At 40.8% G+C, this 18,665-nt stretch overlaps 1 protein-coding gene across 5 annotated transcripts in view; it reads left to right on the forward strand.

Annotated features, from left to right (window-relative positions):
• The window catches only part of GBF1 (golgi brefeldin A resistant guanine nucleotide exchange factor 1), a 106,614-nt gene that overhangs the window by 72,763 nt on the left and 15,186 nt on the right, over positions 1-18,665 (forward strand). For all 5 annotated transcript variants that reach the window (XM_042018761.1, XM_042018762.1, XM_042018763.1 and 2 more), the window contains 14 exons: positions 3,615-3,750; positions 6,294-6,523; positions 7,045-7,213; positions 7,392-7,603; positions 8,276-8,374; positions 8,795-8,989; positions 9,309-9,495; positions 9,988-10,128; positions 10,675-10,763; positions 13,759-13,961; positions 14,374-14,497; positions 14,796-14,921; positions 15,511-15,593; positions 17,814-18,050. In XM_042018761.1, the coding sequence (XP_041874695.1) occupies positions 3,615-3,750; positions 6,294-6,523; positions 7,045-7,213; positions 7,392-7,603; positions 8,276-8,374; positions 8,795-8,989; positions 9,309-9,495; positions 9,988-10,128; positions 10,675-10,763; positions 13,759-13,961; positions 14,374-14,497; positions 14,796-14,921; positions 15,511-15,593; positions 17,814-18,050 (2,231 nt within the window). The remainder of the gene's footprint in view (positions 1-3,614; positions 3,751-6,293; positions 6,524-7,044; positions 7,214-7,391; positions 7,604-8,275; positions 8,375-8,794; positions 8,990-9,308; positions 9,496-9,987; positions 10,129-10,674; positions 10,764-13,758; positions 13,962-14,373; positions 14,498-14,795; positions 14,922-15,510; positions 15,594-17,813; positions 18,051-18,665) is intronic.

The following is an 18,665-nucleotide window of genomic DNA, read 5'->3' on the forward strand; positions in this document are numbered from 1 at the left end:
TAGAATTAGTTCCTTTTGTCAAAGGCAAACTGTACAAGTGTTTTTTACATATTTTTATACTAACACTAAAAGCATGGAGTAATGGGATTGTTACCTTTTAATTCAAAGAAAATCCAGAAGGAATGATGTTACTTTGCTATCCTTTGATACATGTATTGTTTTAGAATTCCCAAACTCAGTGTTTATTTGTTAAAACAGCATATAGCCTCTTGACACTGGTGAAGTGTTTTTATCAAGCATTTCGGTTTGCTTCTGCAAATTTTTAAAGCCATACAATAGTTTGCTTCATTGAAGCAAAAGGAGATAGCAAAAGAAGAAAAAAAGGAGGGAGAGCAAAATTATGTAAGAAGTAATCATAGGTAGTCCTACTAAGTAATTCTGATAAAAGGATACCTGTTTGTGTAGCATGTGGAGATTGGATGGTATGAGGTAGAAAAGACCTACTGGGTAGTCTCATTTCACCCCACCCACCCCTCCACTCCCTGCAAAAGAAACCCCAAACAACAACAAAAAACCAAAACAAAACAAAAACCCCAAACAAACAAACAAACCCCCACTAAAAACCACCCCAACCAAAACCCCCAAACCCACCACAACAAAAAAACCACCTAAAAAGGTCAAATAAACTTAGATTCTGGTCTAAATGATTTATACACTGATTAAATGTTTTTGATTCTTTAAAAATCAAGTAAGGCTTCTTGCTTGCCCTGACTAAGCTGTTTCCTATCCACATGAAGCTGTTGTGACTCAGTCTCTGAAAGATGGCACGGGTTCATCAAAATGATTACATGTGAGCCTATATCTTATGACTCTTAAGAGGTGGAATCTTGGGAGTTAAAACACAGGGCAATTGCACAGGGTAGATTTCGTGTCTGAGGAAAAGTGCTTTTTTGAGTGGGCTAGTGTTGAACTGAGGTGGTATTTGGTCTTGTATGAAAGGGGAGATTAGAAACAGTAATTAAATTGTCAACTTGCATTGTCTGATAGAATGTTTCAAAAGTTACCTGTTTCTTAGGACCATGACTGAGGGCAGAAGGAGCAGTGCATGGTTAGCCCATATCAATATCTCAGCTCCATTTTGCTGATTCAGTTTTGCATCTTGCTACAAGTAGCTTTGAACTTGGCAAATAATGACAACAGGATTTAGTAGCTAGAAGTGAAGTCTATTTTGAAACTGTGTGAAACGGACTTTATTGGGTTTAACACATAATGCTTTCAGGTTTCCTTCCTAATCAAAGTAGTTTGGTATAATGAACCATAAGTCTTCAGATCTTATTGTATAAGTTACTGAAAAGGAGAAAAAAAATACCACTATTTCTAGAATAGCTGGTAGTTAAAAGTATCTTATCTCATTTGTATCTTAAGCCTTTAATAAATAAAACTATTGGTAGTGATGCCATGAAGATTTTTGCCTTTCCTTTTATACCTTTTACAACCTCCCCTGTTATACCTTTTACAACTTCTGTACTCCTAGTGCTTTTTGCCTACATTCTTGGACTTGTTCGTCAAGCTGAGAGACTAAACATTTTAGAAGCTTCGTAGCCAGGGATCAGTGTGATCAAGATAGAACCATCCAAGGAAGGTTCCTTGGGGAGGGGGGCTCACTTGAGCCTCTCACTGGGGAATCTTTGATAGATATGCTAATTAGTAAAACCTATAATGTTATACCCAATGTTGGGGGACAGACTCACACACACACACTCGGCGGGGTGCATCTCGATGCATATGACCTGGATATGTACACCTAAGGATCCTTAAAATAAAATACCAAGGTAAAATCCCTTTTCCCCTTCTAACTGTGTATGACTCTTGATTTTAAGACCAGGAAAAGGCATCAGTAGTATTTAAAGCTCAAATTTTAGAAATTGGCAAGAATCAAAGATAACACAGATTTTATATAGCCCGATGAAGCAGTAAATAGGAAAGATGAGAGAGCTGATAATTTTGACATGAAAGGATTGTGATCCATAAGCATTGTAAAACATTTTGAAATTGACAAAATTTTATTTTTAGTTCTGTGCTTATCATGTATTTGCCAGAAGCTATGATTTAGAAGATTCTTGCTGCAATATTTGAAAGAAATAACAAGGAGCAGAGTAATTCTGAATCTGTTAATTAGCACACTCAAGGAAACTGTAGCGTAGCTAAAACTTGGGGATTAGTCATCAAACAAATACAATTTGTGGTGCAAAGAAAAGTTACTCAAATGGTCTACTGCACTGGGACATAACATTTTCACAAGCTTTGTTTAAATGGGAAGATGTACAGGCTGAGGTGGTATACAGGGAGTTAGAATTCTACCTGGAAAATGGAAAGATGAGGAAAAGCAGTAGTGGAACCTAGAAGGTTCGTTGGCATTTAAGAGTCGTAATAGCTGAAAGGAAGTAAGTTGCAGATAAAGGAAGAGACTAAAGAATATAGCTGTCTTCTACATAAGTTAAATCTGATGCTAGAGATACGAAAAATAAGGAATATTATAGCCCAAAATAAAACTTAACTGTGACAAATTTACAAAGAAGAATACCGGATAGGGCCTGGTACTGAAACTTGCTGAATGGTTTCCACTACATGCAAGGTACCTGTTCAGAGCTTAAATTTGCACCCAAACTGAAGAGGTGGCAGCATCAGAAAAGCTGACTGCAGCTACCAAACACAGGAGTAGATGTAGTCCTGCGCTTGGAGGAACTTGCATTGTAAGGAACCAGTTTTCATGCTGGCCAGGCCCATTAGCCATGTGACTAAATATCATACTGTTTTTAGGAAGTTCTGGAGCATCTCTGCATGCCTGAAATTGCAGTGCTGTGCAGCAAGTGCCACACAGTCTGCCCTGCTCCTGCTTTTGTTCTTGTTTTCCCAATCAAAGACCTGTCTAGGAGCTAGAAGCAGGATCTTGGTCAACAAAGATGTCAAGAGTTAGATTTGGATCTGAAGAGAAGTAATGACAGGAGGCAGGTGAAAGGAGAATAAGGTTTGTTTCTAAATCACTAGGGTAGCATTTGCAATGCAATGTGCACCAGTAGCAAGCAAAGTGTTAGAAATACTTGTTAATAGTGAAAGATGCATGGAGGAAAGTGAGCATGGCCTTGCTACAAAGATGAAGAGTGAATTGAGGCAAGAGATCAGTGACAGAGCTGCAGCATGCTCGCGCTTCATCCTCAGCTTGATATATATAGATGGTGAAATTTTAGTTTGATGTCAAACCTAACTAATGCTTACTTATATACTTTAATTGATGCCTTTTGGAAGCCTAGGAGCTTTGGTAAAAGCAAAGAGATTTGAGATGTGCCTGTAGGTCTAAGATTCTTTATCCTAATTTAAAGTTGGGAGATATTGATAGAGAATAGGGAATGCTGTGATAATTGAACTGTTGAGTATATATTATAGCAGAGTAACTGCTGTTAATTGTCCCTTGATTCAGGTGTGGAGTGTTGGCTAATATGTGGGGAGTCAAGGGGTAGTTTGCATGATTTTGAGGTGCTGATTAATTTGTGTGATATATTTAGGTGCTATTGCCTGACTTTGAGGTTTTTGAGGTAGCCTTTGTGGGTTGGCTTGTGTAATTCATTATGCTATGTGGTTTTACAATATTGATATTAATCATTATTGGTTTTCAGTTAAAAATGAGAGCTGGAGGAATGAGTGAATCGTCAAAATGGAAAAAGCAGAAGAGATCGCCTAGGCCTCCTCGACATGTAACTAAGGTCTCTCCTGGGACAGAACAGTCAGCAGGCAATGCTACTAATACCACAGGCAAGTTGAAATCTCTTTCAAGAGACAGCATCCATTCTAGAGCTTTTTTGAATCTGTCTTTATTTCATTTCTCTTAACATATTGTTTTGCATTCATTCTTTTTATATTAGTTCTCAGTGACTGCAGCAATAAAACATAGCTTTTCAGGTCCATGAGGAAGAGTTTTCAGGGAATGGAATACATATAAATGAGAAAGGCATGGTCCGAGCAGGTAACTTGACAGCATTCCTGTGCCTTCAGCGTGCCTCATAGGGGTAGTTTGTACAAAAGAGAATGGGCACCTGGAGAAGTGGCTGAGGTTATGGACAGCCATGTGGTGCAGAGGAGTTGGAGGATGCAGCGGATACATAAAAGAGACTGAGAACGGGAACACTGACAAGAGGAGAGCCAAGGGCAACCAGTGGCAGGACAAGGGGACATAGTCTTAAGCTGTTCCAGAGGAGGCTTAGCTTGGACATTAGGAAGAATTTCTTCATAGAAAGGGTGATTAAACATTGAAATGGACTGCCAAGGGAGGTGGTGGAGTCACCATCCCTGGAGGTGTTTAAGGAAAGACTGGACGTTGCACTCAGTGCCATGGTCTGGCTGACATGGTAGTGTTCAGTCATAGGTTGCACTCGATCTCAGAGGTCTTTCCAACCTAATTGATTCTGTAAAGAAATTGGAACTGGGGAGAAAGTTTCCTTTAATTGGAGATTGCTAACTTAGGTGGCATGTTCTTTCCTGTGTTCCCCCAGAGTGTACCCAAGGGTGTGGGTGTGCTGGTAAAGAGGAAGGAGCAAAGTGTGACTGGAGAAAATATACAGGTAGAACTACGGGGTGTGCAAAATCTTAGGTGTCAAAGATGGGAGAATGAACAGATCTCACTACAGATGTAAAGACTGAAAGTGCACACCCACAGACCATGAAATCAGAATAAAAGGCTAGACTCATTAAGGGACAGGGAAATATGGGTTGCACTTACTACTGTTATGGGAAGAATGGAGGCCTTGATATGATAAGGAGGCATGAAGAAGGGAAAAGTAGAGGGAACAGCAAAAGTACCTGAAAGGGTACTTTTTGTGTGCAGGGAACTAATGGATATGTGCATGAATCCTTATTCACATGCTTTGATTCAGCCTGCAAAAGTGATGTGATAGGTGACTAGTGCTGTGAGCTTACGGATGTAGTGCTGGGGGGCTTCCATATCCTGTTGTTGTGTAGGAATAGACTAGTTGTAACTTTTTAACCTCTGCTGTGGGTAAATGTATCCCTCTGGCTGCAAGGTACTGTGTCTCTTGTGCACTCCACATTTTGATGGTTGGACATAAACATTACCAGTGAAAGGAAGCAGACAGGAAAGCAGAAACAATAGCTGTGTAAAATCCATAGTTCTGACACTTACTCCTTCACAGGAAACCATTCAGTGTAGTGTGAGCCATCCAAAGTATGTTTTTACACTACAGTGTGTTTGATGAAAACTATGGAAATAATAAATACAGTCATATAACTCAGAACATCCACGTAGATGAGAACTTATCTCTGCATAAATTATCATTATATTTAAATTTTCAAACAGGTATTAAAATCTGACAAAGAGCATTATAACTCCTGTAACATTTCGGAGAGGAAGTTGAGTTGTTTTACAAAGCATGTCATTAACTGTATAGTGTTAGGTAATGTATTAATGGCGCTTTTTAAGCCAGAATCCTGGCTTAGCAGGTAAAAAAGAAAAGATTGCAGAATTGATCATACACTTCTTGCAAATCAAGTAATAGTCTGCTACTTATTTTTAAGACATTACCAAAAATCAATTTGTCAATGAAACAACTCTGTGCAAAACCATACACATTCCATGTGTAAATAAATTCATAACAGAACTCGGGTTTGTGCCTCTATTACTGTCTCCTGCCATTAGATCTTCTCTTCTTTAAATATTTGAGTTTTAAATTCGTTTACGATTTCTCAGAACAATGAGAGCTCCAGATGTGTGGGTTTCTTCAAAAGGAACGCTTAGATTCTTGGAGCATTGTCTCATATCTAGAAATAGTAAAGATTCTTCACTGCTCGTATTTCAGACCCATTTGAATTGTAATGCAATTTCATTTGTTGAGGGAGAATTAAAGTAATCGGTCCTGCATTAGAATCAAGTTAAAATTCTCACTTTGAAGGAATGACTAATTCTTGGTGCGAGTATTTAAAGTGGTTGTGCCTTTGTATTAAACAGTAAAGTACACCTTTTGGACTCTTTTCAGATTCCTTCTTATGTAAATCCTCTGCACCTTTTATCTAACTATGTAAGTTACCTAATTAGCTGAGTCCGTTGGACTCCAGCTATTGTGTTAAATTTGGAGAACTGCTACTATCTCCTATGGTCATCTATTTAATTCACTAGCAAGAGAGATCTTAGTTTGTCTGTGTTCTCTCACATTAGTGTGCTGCTATCTGAGACCATTTGTAGTGTGAAGTAGTAATGAAAGAATTCTTTGTTGCTGTATTTAATGTATAAATTTGTGGTTGAGAGACAGAGTAATACTAATCATTTTGCTTCTGTTTCTCATCAGCAAGTGGAGTTGCTTTCATAGATGCTCCTTCTCCTAGCTCCTCTGGGAGCTCAGAAAATGTTTCATCGGCGGTCAGCCCTGTTACAGACAGTGCGTTGGAGTTGTCCTCACAGACAACATCCAAGGAAGACCTGACAGACTTGGACCAAGTCGCTTCTTTGGGACTTAATGCAGGAACACCTTCAAATGAGTCCAAAGTCACTGAAAATCAGAATCACCCCGAACTCCAGGTACGTGAGTATAACTTGCAAAGGAATGTTCCAACTCCCAGCATAATGACTTCCCCCACACCAGTAATGCTGCTGAGAGGAGGGATCATAGAGCTACAGGGAACCTTTCAGACTGAGCTGCAGATATTTTGAATGGTAAAAATGCCAGGAAGGCTTAAGCAGAAGTAGAGTGCTGAAGTTATGTAGCATTTAAAACAAAAAAATGAGCAAAATTTTAACCTCAGAGGCAGTAAGAACTGATAGGTTATGTGAGTATTTTTGAAGTAAAGTCCTTAGTCTCACAACCTAGAGTTATATAAAGCAGATGAGAACTCGATGTAAGTGGAAGGGTAGAGAGGGTTGCAGCTTATGTAGAGGCTCTCTTTTCTCTTAAATTTTGTTTTTCTGATACTCTTCCATTAGTGACCTGTGTTATTTTAATAGTTACAAATGAACTGTGAACAAATGAGCCTTTTTTTTACTTGTCTAGTGCTTGTTAACTCCTTTTCCTTCTTTCATTCTCAAATGACATATCAATGAAGAATGAAAGTCTGAGGGAGGAGAAGGTCCAGTCAGCCTCTGTCGAGTCTATCCCTGAGGTCCTAGAGGAGTGCACATCTGTAGCAGAACATTCTGACTCTGCCTCAGTTCATGACATGGACTATGTAAATCCCCGGGGAGTACGTTTTACTCAGTCTTCCCAAAAAGAAGGTGAGAGGTGGGCAGTGCTGTCCTGTCTCATTTCCACTGTTTTGTTTCATGTCCTGCTAAGAGAGTGATAAGCTCCTATTCCTTAGTGGGTCTGTAACAATTAAATGTTTAACACTTGCTAGGCACCTGCAAAAAGCAAAAAGAAAGTTTAGATTGCTAATCTCTCTTTTTTCTTTAGGAGCAGCTCTGGTCCCATATGGGTTGCCATGTATTAGAGAATTGTTTCGCTTTCTCATCTCGCTCACCAACCCTCATGATCGCCACAACTCTGAAGTGATGATCCACATGGGGCTGCAGCTGCTGACTGTTGCCCTGGAGTCAGCACCCATTGCAAACTGTCAGTCCCTCTTGGGACTCGTGAAGGAGGAGTTGTGCCGGCACCTATTTCAAGTGAGTCTGGCTTATGCTCACATGGCATATGGCACTGGGAAGTCAGATATGAATTTCCATCAAAGATTGTATTGAGATTTAGTATTACGAGGTTTGGCAGGTCTGCAAACAAGCTCTCTGCTGCACTGCAATGAGAGTTCTGAATTGCACCAAATAGTGCTGTTGCAAAGTCAGAGAGGTTATCATGCTATTCTGCAGACCAGGGCCAAGAAGGATGAGGGTGATTTGAATGAACTGTTACTGTGGGATAACACTGTGTTTTGATATAACTGGTTTTGAGGTAGTTATGGATGCAAGTTACCAGCTCAGTAGTAGGCAGAACCTTTGGGGGATACCAAGCTATTAATTGCACTGGGGTCATCTCAGAGGCAGGTCCTCTCCCAAGTTCCTTCACCACTTAAGAGTCTCTGGGGACTTGGCAAAAGAACCAAATTGAAGTAAGTAAAGTGTTACCACACACAGATGAGAATTAAGTATATTCATCCTCACTGGTGAAAAATGGGACCAGGAGTTTGAACAAGGGGTTGTTTTTTAAAATATCGTTGCTACGGGAGGCAGTGTGTGGATCTTTGGTTGGTTGCAGGTGATGCCTACAGTGCCATAGTACTGCTACTTATAGCATATAATGACTTGCCTATGTAGTTCTTAAAGGGTTTTTTGTTTCCTGTTCAGCTACTGAGTGTTGAACGGCTCAATCTGTATGCAGCCTCCCTCAGGGTGTGCTTTCTTCTCTTTGAGAGCATGAGAGAGCATTTGAAATTCCAGCTGGAGGTGAGTTTTTTGAGTATCACTGGGTGCAGGGTAATAGTTTATTTGCCTTCAGTTAAATGCATATATCTGGACAGTCAAATAGAGCCTAAGTGTCAAATTATTGTAGTATAAATAGTTAGTATAAGTGACTCTGTTATGGGTGGGTTGTGTAGGCCTTTTTCTGTTGGAAAATCAAATGTCTGAGACTGGTGTAGTATGCTGCCTGCCTTCAGACTGGTTTTTTCGAATGATAAATCCAGGTGCACTGAATGCTAGAACTTTTTGAAAGATTTTACAGCCTACTTCAGAATGAGCCATCATTAAAGATGGAATGTTATGTGGGAAGATGAAGCTTAACTCTCTTTCTGCAGTCCTCAAAGCTATTCACTGTCCTGCTTTTGTTTTCTTTCCTTAAACTGAGCTGCCCTGTGTTTCTGCCAGATGTATATCAAGAAGCTGATGGAAATAATCACTGTGGAAAACCCAAAGATGCCCTATGAAATGAAGGAGATGGCTTTGGAAGCCATTGTTCAGCTGTGGAGGATTCCCAGTTTTGTGACTGAGCTGTACATTAACTATGACTGTGACTACTACTGCGCCAACCTCTTCGAGGAGCTCACCAAGCTGCTCTCCAAGGTGCTAAACCGCGGCGGGGGCAGGGAGGGCGCAGCCGGTGACTCAGGGCAGAACTTAACAATGGGAGCGGTCTAAAGGTCCGGGGTGAGTAGGCTGTAGAGATGAGGAAGGCCATTTAACATTTGGAAGCAGAAGAGAAAAGGAATAGTCATGATGCTTTAATAATGTCAGAGCAAATAAATGATTAAATACAAGCTAGAAAGCTTGGGGTGTTCTGTTCTATTTTTTTGCCTTCTCCAAGCTGTGGGGGGAAACTTACTTGCTCTGTTATGGTGAGAGAGACATGAAAGTTGACTAATACTTACATATTATTTCCCAGAATGCCTTTCCAGTTTCTGGACAGCTGTATACGGTCCATCTGCTGTCTCTGGAAGCATTGCTGACAGTGATAGATAGCACTGAGGCACATTGCCAGGCCAAAGTGCTGAGTAACATACATCAACAAGAGAAGGAAGCTGTCAAACCCAGCCCAGAAACCATCAACAGCACCAAAGAAACAAGCAATAGTAAGACCTCTTTCTTTGATACTTTAATATTAAGCTTAGTCTTGTGTTAAACTTGGAGATCTCATTTTGGTTGCTGACATAGTAAACTCCTTAAATACATGCTTTCAGTCTTACTGTTGCATGTTTTATGGCTACACACTGATGTTAATAACCTTGCTATTTCTAAAACTGACAGATATTAGAATTTGTCTCTCATAAAGCTTTATATAAAGGCCATGTCAAGACTGGCAATCACAACAGAATGAGGGTATGCCATGGAATTCATGTAGACAAAATACTGAGGATACTGCAAAGTCATGGTTACTAGCAGGAGCTCCCTTGAATAAGCACATGTTAATTTAGAGTGATCCATTCATCATTTCTCTGTTGGTAGCTTTTTTTCTTGGCTTATGGGTTTGTTTTTGTGTGGGTGTTTGGTTTGGGATTTTTTTGTGGGGTTTGTTTGTTTGCTTGCTTGCTTGCTTGCTTGTTTGTTTGTTTTAACTTCCACAGATATAGAGAGAGTATTCAGTGAGGGAAAATCTTCCAGTGCAGTCTCAGAGCCAACTGGGGCATGTCCTCCCACCAGTGGATGCCTTATGGCTGACCAGATGAAGGAGAGCTGCATGGAATTGGAAGGAGGAAGTGAGGCAGGTAATAGTCTCTGCAGTACCCTGGCACAATACCCTGTGTGTCTATATCCTAAGAGTGGTGCTGACATTTGCTGACAGGTCCTGCTATAGTGTGGACCACTGCAGCTATTGCATTCAGAATTGGAGGGAGGTATATGGTGAATGTATGTTTATTATATGTGTACTATTTATGCCTACTAACTGTTGCATTTCTTCTGGGATGGGTTAGATCTGGTGGGTCACTTTGAGTCAAAAGTGCTTGAATTCATAGCAGTGCTTAGTGTTTTGAAGGAAGTTTGGGACTCTCCGGGGAATCAGTAATGGAGGTAGTTGAGTTAGCCATAAAATTAGATCTTGTGACTGTGTGACATTGTCTGGGACAAGAAGCTACTGTGCAATTATGCTGAAGAAAATGTGGGTGGGAGGAATGTAGTAAGTAAATAGAATTTGCAGGAGCATACATTTGCTGGACAGCATATTGCAGCAAAGACTTCATGACTGAAAGTTAGTCATGCCTGAGTGCTACTCTGGGGATAGGTTTGACTGTAATGATGCTTTGTCATTCTAGCTGAGAAGAGTATCCCCAGGAAACCTACTCGATTTTCTTGTATCCTTCCAAGTCCTCAGGAACTTATGCAGATTAAGAACAAAAAGAAGGTATGGTTTGAAATATACAACAGATGGATCTTTGAGTGTTCTCTTCACTTCCCATCCTGTGTGGGCTTTGCATGACTGGTCATACCTCAGAAAGTTTGAGTTCTGGTCTCTGCTGACCAGAATTAAGGAGTCAGCCACTGAAAATCCTGCTACACTGCAGAGACAGCAGTGATTATTACCTGTTCTGGTTTAGTTGTGCTGAAGATTGCAAGAGGTATTGGGGAAATTTTGTGGCACAGTTTGTAAGCTGGGTCCATCTGATTTCTGGGTGGGAAAGTCCCTGGATTTAGTTTTTATTATATGGAGATAATCAAGTACTTTGATCAAAAAGGGCTGGTTCACTACTCGTATCAAAGATGTAAATGGGGAGCATACCAAGAGGCCTGTAGTAGAAATTAACTAGTCTGCTATTCTGATTTGGTAATAACTATGTTTGCTTTGTCATAAGGATGACCAAAAAGATTGTCTTAATTGTGGTAAAGCCATTCTTTGTTTTCGAAGTCTGTTTCCTTGAACCTCATTAATCCAAGTTATAGTCTAAACTTTTCTGTTCCCTGAGTGGGTCTGGACTAGGCCTAGTGTTGATAAAGGTACTCCATGCTGATGGCTTTGTATTTATATGCTGTCTTGTGTCAAACATCTCGTACTGGCCTGCTTGTTCACATCCAGAGACAGCAGTTGCATATATCTTAAGTCCCCAGGGGTTACATGGGACTGTTCGGGGTTTTTTTGTTGTGAATTTCTTGGGGTTTTTCCCATTCACATATGTTCTTTGTACATATTTTGTTCTCTTTTGCTAAACATATTCATGAGGTAAGTTATTTCAGATGTGAGAAATGACTAAATTTCAATATGAAAATTACACATATTCTAGTTGAAACATGACTGGCCATAGTAGTTGTGGGTGAGGAGATGATATAGTAGAAAAGCAATTAATGTCTTTGAAGGATTCGCTGGTGGTAAAAGAGAAAGAGTTTTTAATTTGTATCTGACTAAAAGGCTCCTGGCTTCCCTCTCCAGCATAGGTGGTTTTATTTTACATTTTTATAAGGGATTGATGGTCATGTTTGTTTAAACTTACTTAAACAAAAATACTGAAGAAAATACAATACACCTCTTTCTGCTGCCATACTAATCTGTGCTTTGGGATCCACTCTAGCAATCTCTGGATCTGAGTGTAATTTAAAGCATTGGTTTCTCTCTAGGAAGTTTACTACAGTACTTGGGAACTTTTTTCTTTACCTGCGACACAGAGCTGCAGTGGGGTAATGGTAACTGGCTTCCCCAGCCACAAGGACAGTGGAGAAAAGTGGTCATCAGCACAGTCTTCAAAGGAACCACTGAGTTTTGGCCTTAAATCTTGCTTTCATAGCAAGTTTTCTCGATGAACTCTCTGAAAGTCCGTTGTTGAGAGTGGAGCTCGCGTAGTGCTTCCACTGTTCTAACTGAAAACCTTTGCTAATACTCTGGCTTTGCTCTGCTGGAAAACAAGTTTAGAAGAAATCAAGAGTAGAGGGCAGGAAGATGTTCATAAATTTCTGCATTTGCCCAATAAAAACTGTTTTCTGACTCTAAATCTCCTTATGGTTTCATCCTAAGCATGTAAACAGGGCACACTAAACATTGAGCTTTAGTAACGTTGATGCTGCCATGGCACCAGCATGTTCTACTTCTTTTAACCTCTGAAGTACTAAGCATTACCACAGTTGGAAGGAAGAAAAAAGCTAAATAACAAATTATGCGTCAAACAGAAAGTTTTCTTTGATGTTTCCAAAGGCAGTGACCAGAAGCTTAGAGGCACAAGACTGACATGACTGTAAATGCAGTGCAAACTGCCAGCAGTCTGGTCTCCTTTCAAGTGGTTTTAAGAAGTCTGGGGTCTCAGCCAGTCCAGAGAATTTCCTTGGGCTGGGGTTTCAGGATTTACAGCTAAACAGAAATGCTGCTAGTGTTATACAGTCCCTTCAGGCCTGTTAGACCAGGGCAGTGCATGGTTATTCTTTTGTTATGCCCTCACTGGGTCTTCATGCACTCCATGCTATTTCAGGGTCCGTGTTTCATTGCAATTTTGAGGATGTTCGCACAGGCAGGGGAAGCAGAGACCAGAGGGCTGGTGGCTTCTGAGGTACTGAGTAACCCAGGGGAGCTAGTAATCATGATGGTCACGAATTTAGTTCACTAGGTCATTGCTAGCAGTTTGATCGTGATAGGAGCTAACAGGGAACTGACATTTATTCTGGTTCCTTAGTAAAGTTCATACCATTGTTTGTGCTTTTGGTTTTTCTGAACACCACCAAGAACATTCAGTTAACCCTTTCTTAGTTGTTTTATTACACTGTGACTACAGTACAGTCTAGTTTCCTAGGAGGGCAGATGAAGTGGCTTCCTTTCAGAACCAAATATGTACCTGGTCTTCCCAGCCTACAGATAACCTTCTGGTATTCAGGCTGGAATATCATGTTCCTGGGACCATATCTCACCAGGAGAATCTTTGCTGGTTCTTAGTTTTAGCTTTTGCAGCATTTTTTCCTTGCACCTGCTGAATAAGTGCTAAGGATTCTTGCTGCCTGTCTCCTGATGATGAGGTAGTTATGAGAGCCTGGAGCCAAAGGGGCCGGGAGAGGACAATAGAGCAGTGCTGCTGTTGTAACTGGGTAGGGCTGATCTTGCCACACACCTGGGGCTTTTCTCCTCTGTTTACAAATGAGAGCAGGTGAGGCATTTGGAGTAGCAGAGCTTATTGCTTGGTTAAACGTTAAAGCTTTTCAAAGATGGCAGCTTGTGCTTGCTCTGTCCAGTACTATTTGACGGTGAAACCTTGTGATGAATGCAGGTTTTCTGTCCTTCATTAGCCTTTTTCCTGGATTACACGGTACAGTAAACTTGATCATGCTGAGGCTGATCTTTCTTCTGTTTTGTTTTTGGTTCAAATGCCAAGAACAATCTAAAATAAGAAATGCACTTCAAGCTGTAATTTTCTGAATGTCTCCTGCAGCTCCTGATAACCGGCACAGAGCAGTTCAACCAAAAGCCAAAGAAAGGGATACAATTTCTTCAGGAGAAAAACCTTCTTGCCACCCCCATCGACAACAATGAAGTGGCCAGGTGGCTAAGGGAAAATCCTCGCCTGGACAAAAAGATGATTGGGGAATTTGTGAGTGACCGTAAGAACATAGACTTGCTGGAAAGCTTTGTTGGGTGAGTATCCTTCTGAATCTCTGTAGTCAGGAAGGAGTGAAAGTTAAGAGTTTAGTAATAAAAAAAGCAGTAGAATGGTAGTTCCTGGAGGCATTGGATTTCTATCACTTGGTTCTCTCTGTACTGCCACGCCTTAATTCTGTGCATGTCTTGCATATGGTAACACCTTAGATATATACAAGTATGATATTCAAGTGCCTTCCAGCAGGGCCAGTGTCTGTGAAGACTGGAGAGATAATTATATAATCACTTGTAGGACTGTTGATTCTGTTTTACTGGTTTTTGCCTGTTCATGGTATATTTCTTCTCACCCTCCTCTCTACTGTCTGAGCAAACAAGTTTGCAGTTATTAAGTTTATCATACCTTTCCCATCCTATTTCAGCTTCTCACTGCATTTCATTGTTTTTGCAGGACTTTCAGCTTCCAAGGTTTAAGACTGGATGAAGCTTTACGACTTTATCTAGAGGCCTTTAGATTACCAGGAGAGGCACCTGTAATTCAGAGACTGTTAGAAGCCTTCACAGAGCATTGGAGGGTGTGTACTTGGTGGCAGAAAGCTCAAAACTGTGTTCTTTCTTGTCCATCTGCTTGCCATGATGGACATGTCAGATCAAATTGCCTATATAACTGTGCCCTGCAAGCAGCAGCTGTTCTTTTGCAGGAGCTGGCAGTAGTAAATAGATTCCTGGGCTGCTTTTTAGAAGCTTGAGCCAGAACTTGGGATTTTTGTTTGTCCCAGAGATGATTCAGTACTGTGGCTAGGAAAATGACTGTCTTGGTCACTGATATCACTGTTCCTGTGGGATTAATTTGTGCATCTATTTGCCTTTCAGAAATCAAATGGGTCTCCGTTTGCTAATAGTGATGCCTGCTTTGCCCTGGCCTATGCAGTTATTATGCTGAACACTGACCAGCACAACCACAATGTCCGCAAGCAGAATGTCCCAATGACTCTGGAGGTGGGTGTTTCCAGTGTAGGCATCTGTCTTCTCTGGTTTTGATAACAGTGTAGTACCTCTTTTTATCTCAATGGCATTGTCTCTCTTCCTTGGCCGCCTTCACTCATATACACAGTAAGCTGGTGTGCAGCACCACAGCTGAGTACGATTTGAGAGAGGAGCTGTAGGCAAGAGACAGCCTGAAGAAACAGGAGCTTACCAGAAAACGAAGCAAATTCATCAAGAGGCTTGTGTTTGTGTGAGCAAACTGTATCCTAAGACATAGTAACATCGAGAAGATTGTTGTACTGCTGTGGGCTCCTAGAGGGCTGAAGGCATGTGAGTGTCAGTGCAGTGGTACAGGCCTGCCATTCTGATGTGCAGCCTCAGCTAAGCACCTGTTGTGTCTCTGTTCTTTGCTTGTGGGTATAGGCAGGAGATACTGCACACTACTCCCACTAAGGATGGCATTTACCTTTGAATTTTGAGTCTGCATGTTGAAGAATGCAGGAAAATCTCCTTCTGGCCCCATGAAAAACAAGCGGTGTACTGAGTCCAGCCAGTTAAAGTTGGAGATACTAGGAATTAATGTTGGTGTCTCTTTTTTCAGGAGTTTCGGAAGAACCTGAAAGGTGTGAATGGGGGCAAAGACTTTGAACAGGACATACTGGAAGACATGTATCATGCCATCAAGTAAGAATCAACCTGCCATCTCCATATATTCAGAGAGCAAAGTAGAGTTGTTGGGTCGGTGAGATATCTGGAGAGTATGGAGAGAGACTCACCAGTCACATGCCTGTTTACCTCAGACCAAATTCCAACTCCATGTGGGGCTGTGGTAAACAAGCCTGTCACAGCAATTACTCCTGGATTTTTGCCATGGTAGTTTAATCCAGACCTTAAACTAAATTTAAAAAATATGAAAAAATATGTTACTTCTGTGAATATGGAAAATAATGACTGAGCAAGACGAGCACATGTGAAATGCTGTATCTAAGAAGGCTCTGTTCTCCAGACCAGGCCTTTAGACTCTTTTAGAACTTTACGTAGTTCAAGAGATAATCTCATCCCCAGGGCAGCACTTGTGCCCTGACACAGTGTCCAGGTCTCCGTTTAATATATTCTGCTTTTGAGCTCTTCATATGAGGCTGCTGTCTTCACCAGCAGTTTCTGCTACCCCCGAAGCTCTTGGCACACGGAACAGTATTTGAGGAGAGTTCCTGGTGGCTGAGGCCCTTTTGTGCACAAGCTAGCTTTGGGTGGGAAGCTTTAATAATAGCTCAAAAATCAGTAAATCCAGGCCCAGCCAATTTGAAGCTGAGAGGATTACATCTCTGAGGAGACAGGATGTGACTGAGTCTCAGCTGATTTCCATCTGCAGTGGCAGGCAGTAGCTCATGCTGGAAACAGGGCAGTATGATTAGGCTGACCCACCCTTTTGAGCCTCCTCCAGGAAGGTGGGGTGATGCCTGAATATCTGGAAGTTCTTCAAGATGTCGCTCTACTTTTCAAATAAAGCTCTAGTTTTGACTGGCCTCTCTCCCCTGAGGATGTTCTTAATGTTTTGAATAGTACACTGAGCATATACACATATCTTTGTTACCCAGCCTTTATCCCAGTCTATTTCCCTTTATTCCCCCATCACCAGGTACTCCAGCTTTTCCAGTATGTTCTATGATTAGAATAATTGGTGTATCATTTCAGTATTGCTCCATCTCAGATGGATTGACCCAATGTCATAGTTGAGATTGAGGAACTCTTTGTTTTATTTGTATTATTGGGGGGGAGGAGGGGGAAAGACTGTAATCTGTATGAAGTAGTATATGACCTCTTCAGGGTCTTAGCATTTCACCTTTAAGCACATTTTCATTTCCTGAGGCTTTCCAAGTAAACCCATTAACTTCTGTTAATTTCAATCATATATGAAATTTTAGAAATAATGCACTGTTGACTGCAAACTTACTTTCCTATATAATCACAGTAATAACAGCTCTTGTTAAAATATGCCAGTACCTGAAACTGAGTTTATTTCTTATGCATAAATCAGGAGCAGTTTTCATAGTTGTTGTTAGCACATAAAAATTGCTTCTTTGGCAATTGAAGTATGTTATTTTTGATTGCAGAAAGAACTCTACTTTTCAGATTGGCTGCAATCTGCTATTCTTAGTGGCTTTGAGGCTCTTGTTCACTTAGTTGGTCATTTGCAGAGGATTTTCTCTTGTGCATTAATACCCTAGTCTAGAGAGTATGTATTTAGGCTTTATATATTTTAGTCTGGGATTGCAAGCAGTACTTGGATTGATCATAATTGTTTTATTACTGTATAGCTTCATCCAAGTTAAGAGTAAGGAGCTGTGGTACCCTGGTTATAAATCAATCATACTTTTGGTTTCTTGTTTTAATTTTCTACTGCCTGGCTTTCTAAAATTTTATTTTGGCATAATATGAATATTTCCATTATTCTTATGCAAAGATACTTTTGCCTACTGTTGACTGCAGCAATGTAGCAATTTAGTTTTAACTGAAATAATGAGATAAAGAGAGCACTCTTAACAGGGTGAGAGTTGAATGGTGGTTGAAGCTTTGCCAGTGTGCTGTTCAAAATTTCCCATCATTTAATGGCAGTATGTGTTGTGCTTTGCACTTGTAGCAGTAGGTACCTGCTTCTTCAATGCCGACCTTACACAAGTTGCTGCTGGGTGCTTCTGAGAACCACCAGACTTTATATTCAGGATATCTAAGAAGGGCAGGGGAAGCAGGAAGGCCTAGGAAAACAGAATGTTTCAGGAGCTGGCAAAATCATTCCAGAATAGGTATTGCTTAGCTCTGGGACCACATAATGAAAGGCACTGTGTAAATGTTAGGTTTGGCTCAGAATGAAAAATTCAATCTTTCTGCTTTCCTCCCTTGTAGAAATGATGAGATAGTGATGCCAGAAGAGCAGACGGGTCTGGTGAAGGAAAACTATATCTGGAATGTCCTGCTGCATCGTGGTGCCACTGATGAGGGAATATTTCTCCATGTGCCTCCTGGAAGCTATGACCATGACCTCTTCACCATGACATGGGGACCCACCATTGCAGCACTTTCTTATGTTTTTGACAAGAGCTTAGAGGAAACAATAATCCAGAAGGCTATCTCTGGTTTCAGGTAACTCTTACCTTCATAAAGACCCAGAAGAGTAAAAGTGTGACTATTGGCTCCTGTTTATCTCCTAGAGAGACATCACAGTGAATATCAAATATTGCTTTTCCTAGCTATTGAAAAGCACTTTTTTATGACCTATGATCCTCTAGTGTTCTGCCATTTGTATCAATTCATCCCCTTGTGGCCTCTCTGGGTTGCCAGTCACTGTTTTGCTTGACTGCTGTGTTGTAATAAATCAAAGTCCTAGGGTACATATTTTTAAGCTCCAACCTGGTTGCATTTAAAGGACCTACTGACACAGCTGGGCTGTTTAGAAGTGAGGGGAAAAGTCACTCTTGCACAGTGATGCTGGCAAAATCTCCATGTATGAACAAAACCTGTAATGTGTGTGACTCCATAGCTGAGCCTAGATGGAATGGGGGATTTTTTTTTTCCTTCCCAGATGACCAGTAGTCAAAAACCTTACTATCTGTGAGCAACTCTATTGGAATGATCCTTGGTCATGCTTAGATCAGACCAAATGATGCTTTAAGCATAGTTTTAAAGCTCTGTCAGTACACTGCTGTAGTCATGATATCTTGGAAACTGGATTTGAACATTACCACCAATCTCAGCAAC

The sequence above is a fragment of the Corvus kubaryi genome, unplaced genomic scaffold, assembly GCF_017639235.1.
Source record: "Corvus kubaryi isolate FWS band 111438036 unplaced genomic scaffold, C.kubaryi_AGA036_p1.0 138, whole genome shotgun sequence".
NCBI lineage: Eukaryota > Metazoa > Chordata > Aves > Passeriformes > Corvidae > Corvus > Corvus kubaryi.